The sequence below is a fragment of the Borostomias antarcticus genome, assembly GCF_949987555.1.
Source record: "Borostomias antarcticus genome assembly, chromosome: 24".
Classification (NCBI taxonomy): domain Eukaryota; kingdom Metazoa; phylum Chordata; class Actinopteri; order Stomiiformes; family Stomiidae; genus Borostomias; species Borostomias antarcticus.
Window position 1 is genome coordinate 16,916,911 of NC_140257.1, and position 7,246 is coordinate 16,924,156.

The 7,246-nt window shown below is 43.1% G+C and overlaps 1 protein-coding gene across 1 annotated transcript in view; it reads right to left on the minus strand.

Annotated features, from left to right (window-relative positions):
* Nucleotides 1-859: 859 nt before the first annotated feature.
* Nucleotides 860-7,246, minus strand: part of astn1 (astrotactin 1) — a gene marked incomplete at both ends in the record, with an annotated part of 224,595 nt that continues 218,208 nt past the window's right edge. Inside the window, one exon of the mRNA XM_084458037.1 lies at nt 860-1,097. Coding sequence (XP_084314163.1) covers nt 860-1,097 — 238 coding nt within the window. The remainder of the gene's footprint in view (nt 1,098-7,246) is intronic.

Below are 7,246 nucleotides of genomic sequence, written 5' to 3' on the forward strand. Positions count from 1 at the left end.
GGTTAAAACATGAGTGGGGGGTCTGTATTGTATCATGGAGAAAACACCTGTTGTTTGGCTTATATATTGTTCAAAGAATAAAGAATACAATTTCATATGAAAATTGGCTGCAGAAGGATAAACCATAAACATACTGCAAGGTGATAGTTCAAATGTTTGTGTCTAAACACTCGGTGACACTGGTTAAACCTTATCTATATTTCTGAGTTTTACAGTTACTACAGTATATGAATTATACAGGGCTACCAGTGGAACGCAGTATAAAATGTTTATTATCATTCATCTTGGAAACAGAAATTGATTCAGTGATAGTCTTATTTGATGAATAAGATAATGATATGATTGTGGATTAAATATTGTAATATGTTTTTGGCAACATTTACTTTTGAACATTTAGATAGGATACTATAAACATACTATAGATACTATAAACATTAGTCTGAAAGTACATAATCTCCCAAATATCTGAAATTACAATGAATTGCTTCTTGGCTGCCTCGTTAGTAAAACCTGTATAACAGCTTAATCATGTTTTAAACTTGAATACATTCAACATGTAGAGCAATATTTACAGGGCCATGGGATGGGAAGGGATTGTTAATCATTTTCAACCCAAAATATATTTAATCACATAGTTTGGTTCTGTTTTGTTTTGTCAATCCAACTTTCAGTCCAACCCTGATAGCCTTTTTTATTTGTTAATGTCTAATTGTGCAAACACACCGTATACAGTAACAGTATGTCCCTGGAGACGCTGTCCTTCAACAGGAAGTAGGGGAGAGATTAAACACAGAGCACAGGCATGGCAGCCCTTCTGACAGAAGGACCCCCTCCACAAACCGTCTTTTCTGAGTGCTGTTCAGAGCTCCTTGGGCTCCCCGTAGTCGTTGTAGAGGACCGGTAGCAGCTGCTCGTCGCAGGCCTTCCTCACGTCCTGGCCCAGGTCCACCCAGTCCACCCCGAAGGCCTTGGTGTCTGTGTAGCGGCAGGACAGGTATTTCAGAGACATCCGGCGCAGGCCGATCTTGGGCTCCTGGAGGAGACCCCGACACCAGCCACTCAGGTCCACCAGCTGGGACAGGATCAGCCCCGCCTTCCTGCAACACACAACAACACTCACATAGCAACACAGCAACATTCACATGGCAACGCACAACAACACTCACACGGCAACACACAACAACATTCACATAGCAACCAGCAACATTTGCATAGCAAAACAAAACACTCACATAGCAACACACAACAAAACTCATACTGTAGCGACACACAACACTCACATAGCAAAACACAGCAACACTCACACAGCAACACACAACAACACTCACATAGCAACACACAAGACTCACATAGTGAAACTACTGACCGACCCCAGGGTGGAGGTGAAGCCAGTGGTTATGCATGCATAGCTTAATCATTATTGGCGTATTAAACATAAGGCAGCTACACCAGCTATTTACTGTACCTAATATTTGAAGCTTTTAATTGAAACTATTTGTGATTCAAAGTGGTATTGATCAGGGTATGAACCTATACCTGTCACATGACTCATACAGAACCAGCCAGAGGTTTGGACACACGTCTTCATTCTGTGATAAAGTGGGTCCAAACCCTGGTACTGTAGTGTATGACCCCAGTTACCCTCTATTCTCTTTCCGCCATTCTCAATTCCTTTTAATTTCAACACATTTTTCTCAAAGAAAGGAAAAAAGTGCAGCCTGTCAGACATACCTAATACTTCAAACATGGAATGCCGTCTGGACCACGCATGTATCTGGTTGTTTTGTGTTCTCACCTTAAAAGATTCAAATGAAATGTTGGAGGGAGCTGATGACTCATGAATCATGCTGTGGCCTCGCCGTTGTTTTCACACTACATCATTATCTGACAGACTAAAACCACCTTTTCCTTCTAGAGGGAACTGGGCAGGAGGTAGAACAAATAATTGAATTAGCTTTTTTTTTTTCTTCCCAAAGTCAATAACGAGCTGTTATTGCTGCATTCCGCTCACAGTGGAGGGTCCACCCACGTCCAGATAGCAATGATGAGATTGAGAATCAAAGGAAGTCTCCCTTTCCTCAATGGGCGCCCGTGAAGCGGTCCTTGTCCCGGTGCCGGGCAAGCAGACCCAGTAACACCACCAGCCCAGCGGTCCCAGTACCAGTACCAGCACAGCGGTCCCAGTACCAGTACAGCGGTCTCAATACCAGTACCAGCCCAGCGGTCCCAGTACCAGTACCAGCCCAGCGGTCTCAATACCAGTACCAGCCCAGCGGTCCCAGTACCAGCCCAGCGGTCTCAATACCAATACCAGCCCAGCGGTCCCAATACCAGTACCAGCCCAGCGGTAGGGAGCGCAGTACTGAAGTCTCCCAGTGTGTCATCATAGGCATTAATGAGCTAAGCTAAGCTAAACTAAACTAAACTAAACTAAACTAAACTAAACTAAACTAAACTAAGCTAAGCTAAGCGAAGATAAGATAAGATAAACTAAGCTAAACTAAACTAAGCTAAGCTAAAATAAATTAAGCGAAAATAAACTAAGCTAAGCTAAGGTAAGCTAAACTAAGATAAGATAAACTAAGCTAAGATAAACTAAACTAAGCTAAGATAAGATAAACTACGCTAAGATAAACTAAGCTAAGCTCAGCAGTGTGAGGTCATAGAGCAGCTCACATTGCTCAGCTTATTTCATCATGTATTCAACAGAGAAAACGTCAAATCCATCGCAATGGTGACACATTCAAACGTACATTTATTTATTGTAGGTGCCAACTGTTGAATTGGAAATTGTTCAGAATACTGTATTGTTTGCTCTCTATCTACATCCACAAATATGTGTCCTATTCAGAGAGAGAGAGAGAGAGAGAGAGAGAGAGAGAGAGAGAGACTATGTAGCAATGCATTTGATTTAATAACCACAATTGATCATCTGCATTGGAAACTCTACAGGAAATAATATAATGGCACTTTAATGGTGTCAGAAATAAAAAATACATTCTGTCTTTGTGAAAGAATACCCCTGTCTGTAGTAACCATGTGTCTGTAGTAGCCATGTAGTAACCATGTAGTAACCATGCGTCTGTAGTAGCCATGTAGTAACCCTGTCTGCCCTGTAGTAACCATGTAGTAACCATGTAGTAACCATGCGTCTGTAGTAGCCATGTAGTAACCATGTAGTAACCATGCGTCTGTAGTAGCCATGTAGTAACCCTGTCTGCCCTGTAGTAACCATGTAGTAACCATGTAGTAACCATGTAGTAACCATGTAGTAACCCTGTAGTAACCCTGTAGTAACCCTGTAGTAACCCTGTAGTAACCATGTAGTAACCATGTAGTAACCATGTAGTAACCCTGTAGTAACCATGTAGTAACCCTGTCTGCCTGTAGTAACCATGTAGTAACCATGTAGTAACCATGTAGTAACCTTGTCTGCCTGTAGTAACCGTGTAGTAACCATGTAGTAACCATGTAGTAACCCTGTCTGCCTGTAGTAACCATGTAGTAACCCTGTCTGCCTGTAGTAACCATGTAGTAACCTTGTCTACCCTGTAGTAACCATGTAGTAACCCTGTCTGCCTGTAGTAAACATGTAGTAACCTTGTCTGCCTGTAGTAACCATGTAGTAACCATGTAGTAACCATGTAGTAACCATGTAGTAACCCTGTCTGCCCTGTAGTAACCATGTAGTAACCATGTAGTAACCCTGTCTGCCTGTAGTAAACATGTAGTAACCTTGTCTGCCTGTAGTAACCATGTAGTAACCATGTAGTAACCATGTAGTAACCCTGTCTGCCTGTAGTAACCATGCAGTAACCATGTAGTAACCATGTAGTTACCCTGTCTGCCTGTAGTAACCATGTAGTAACCCTGTCTACCCTGTAGTAACCATGTAGTAACCATGTAGTAACCATGTAGTAACCCTGTCTGCCCTGTAGTAACCATGTAGTAACCATGTTGTAACCCTGTCTGCCTGTAGTAACCATGTAGTAACCATGTAGTAACCCTGTCTGCCTGTAGTAACCATGTAGTAACCCTGTCTACCCTGTAGTAACCATGTAGTAACCATGTAGTAACCCTGTCTGCCCTGTAGTAACCATGTAGTAACCATGTAGTAACCCTGTCTACCCTGTAGTAACCATGTAGTAACCATGTTGTAACCCTGTCTGCCTGTAGTAACCATGTAGTAACCCTGTCTGCCTGTAGTAACCATGTAGTAACCATGTAGTAACCATGTAGTAACCATGTAGTAACCCTGTCTGCCTGTAGTAACCATGTAGTAACCATGTAGTAACCTTGTCTGCCTGTAGTAACCATGTAGTAACCATGTAGTATCCCTGTCTGCCTGTAGTAACCATGTAGTAACCATGTAGTAACCATGTAGTAACCCTGTAGTAACCCTGTAGTAACCATGTAGTAACCATGTAGTAACCATGTAGTAACCCTGTAGTAACCCTGTAGTAACCATGTAGTAACCATGTAGTAACCCTGTAGTAACCCTGTAGTAACCCTGTCTACCCTGTAGTAACCCTGTAGTAACCATGTAGTAACCTTGTCTGCCCTGTTCTATCCCTGCTGTTATTTATATGATTTTTCAGAATGTATCTGTGTTTCTAATATCTTGCCACATCTCAGAGGTCTAAGGAATCTGGATATTTATTTGCTTAAAACAAAAACCTTGTGGTTTGTTATGCTTTAATTTTTCAAGAAAGAACATTCCGGGGCTCCCAAATAGCAACGGTTGTCAGGATAAATCCCCAGCATGTATAGGGGTGGAAAACAGCCTCACGTTTCCAAGGTAGACAACGGAGCCCCTCCCCCTTCCTTCTCTCACATCTCCGGTCTCTGGAGCTTCCACAGGCACACAGGGGACCAATCAGCAGCCTCCTCCCACCCCCTCAGAGGAGAGAGCACAACAACTGGACCGGCCCAACACAGCGTCCACCATGTCAGACCGAATGACCCTCATTCTAACCTTAACCAACTCTGAGAGTGAAAAATGCAGTCATCACCAGTCATGTCATAATGAGAAATCCAACAAAAACACTACTTAAGCAAGCAAGATTGTCTTATTAGATTGTGTCATAAAAGTTTGTCATAAGTTTGTCAGTTCCTGGGCCATAGCACCGAGGATACACAGCGCCTGAAACGCTTCTGACTGGAGGTCCTGCGATGGAGCCAACATCTTCCATTTCTAAGTCAACATCCGACCACATGCCTTTGGTGATGGGTAGCCTTACGGCGATGACAAGATGGGGACGTGGAGAGACGTGTTGGGCTCTGGAGAGACGTGTTGGGCTCTGGAGAGACCGCTCTCTGAGTTTATGTTTGGGCTTCGGCATCACGCGATGTTGCCTGAAAAAAGCAAGAAGAATGTTCTCCGCCGGAGTCCAACTCCGCCCGTCAGGGAGGTGTGAGACGTTCTAAAAGAAGAATGGAACCTTCCTTCTCCGAGAGCGTTTAAGACAGATCCGTTGCTTCATCCGTTTATTTCTAGATAATGTTTACTTGAATAAAATGAGTTTACATTTCATCAAGGGCTGTGTGGGTGACCATTATCTGTATTTTGACTAGCTAATGAAAATTGCATTTAAATGGTCCACATTGTTTGTGACAGGGAAACCCAGTGGATTGGAGGACTTCATAACAAGGCAGAGCATTTCTGGAAAACACTGCGTTTACAGCCAGCGCTCTCTGCTTTGTATTGATGCCTGTGGAAACAAACTCCTTGTTTTGATTTGAGTGGTACAACATCTCTTACACGAAAGCTTACGAGGCAGAGGGGTACAGAGCCAGTAACCAACAAAAGGGGGGTTCCTTAAATGAGTGTTGGCTCCGGAAGAGGGGTATTGCTTACAGTACGGGGTCCTGTGTGAGGTAGAGGCCCACCCCAACACTGCAATAGCTGTACAGAGAGGTAATGTTCATTTAATTACCGGACTAACCTACAGCCATGTTTACAGACCGTGACCTTTAACCTCAAATGCACTTCTTTTCGTTTCATCGGCGGTGCCTTTCTTGACATTAATCATCCTTCACATAATTGGGCAGTTAATGTAAGTGTATTTTAATGGAACACTTCAGAAGCAAACCAATTACATCAACTCTTCCAGTATGGCCTCGATTAAAAACAACCTTTAATTGGAGATGCTAAGGCCGCACTTCTCTCAGTTAAAACCCCTCCTAATCAGGCTCACCTGCTGGGCCGCGCATCTACGGGGAGTCGCAAGGCACATTTTAAATATCAGACACATGGCTCTGTTTATAAAACATTTGGCCACAATTTCACATTAATCCTTAACTGCACAGCTGACAAGGGAGGATGTTTGAGCCCTTCCTGGTTGTGTTAAAAAGACTCAGGGCACATTTTCTCCGATCAGTTTGATTTCCATGTACTGTATAATGAACATAAACAACTGCTTCAATCAAAGGCACTACTGCAAATCTACAATAGAAGGATTTTCTACTTCCGAAACAAACCAACCTAAAGGGAAAGGCCAGTCTGGAGTTGGGTGGGTGGGTTATGTTGTCTTGAGGGAGTGAGTGGGTGTTCTACTCAGAAATGATTCTAGAGGAGAGTCACGTGGTACACTCACCTGAGATGGTCGCATAGGAGGAGAAGGGCTTTACAAGTTCGCTAAAACAACAAATAATAATAATATAATGATCGTATAACTTTGGTTATCTTATGCCTAACTGTTAGGTGATCGACTATGTCCCAAAAAGGCATTATTTTACTCATAATCCATCTCAAAATGTGCAAAATAAAACTACTCAAGATAAACCCGAGCCAGCGGTCAAGATGGCGACACTGACTGAAACACATCCCGCGTTTGCTAACGTGGCTACTGGAGAATCTAGCACAAGATGTGCCAGGAGTGAGATGGAATGGACTCTCTGAATGACACTGTTAAAAGACTTGGGGAGAGAAGTACCGGAGCCAAGGAAGACGTTGTGAGGCAGAACAGGCCACTGCAGTAGAGACAGCCCTGGAGGGCTCCTCCAGAAGCCAAAACATCCGGATTTCTGATGTCAAGGAGGGTTTGGAGGGCCAAGACTTTTGTGCCTTTCTCAAAACTCTGCTGCATGAATGTCTGGGAATAAACATGGATGTTTTTATTTTTATTTGGATGTTTTCTGGTTCTATATCGACTGTGTTACGCAATTCTAGCATTTTCATCCCATCACACGGTGTAGGAAGTGAAACACACACGAATTCACTGATTAAACATCCATTACTCAAAGG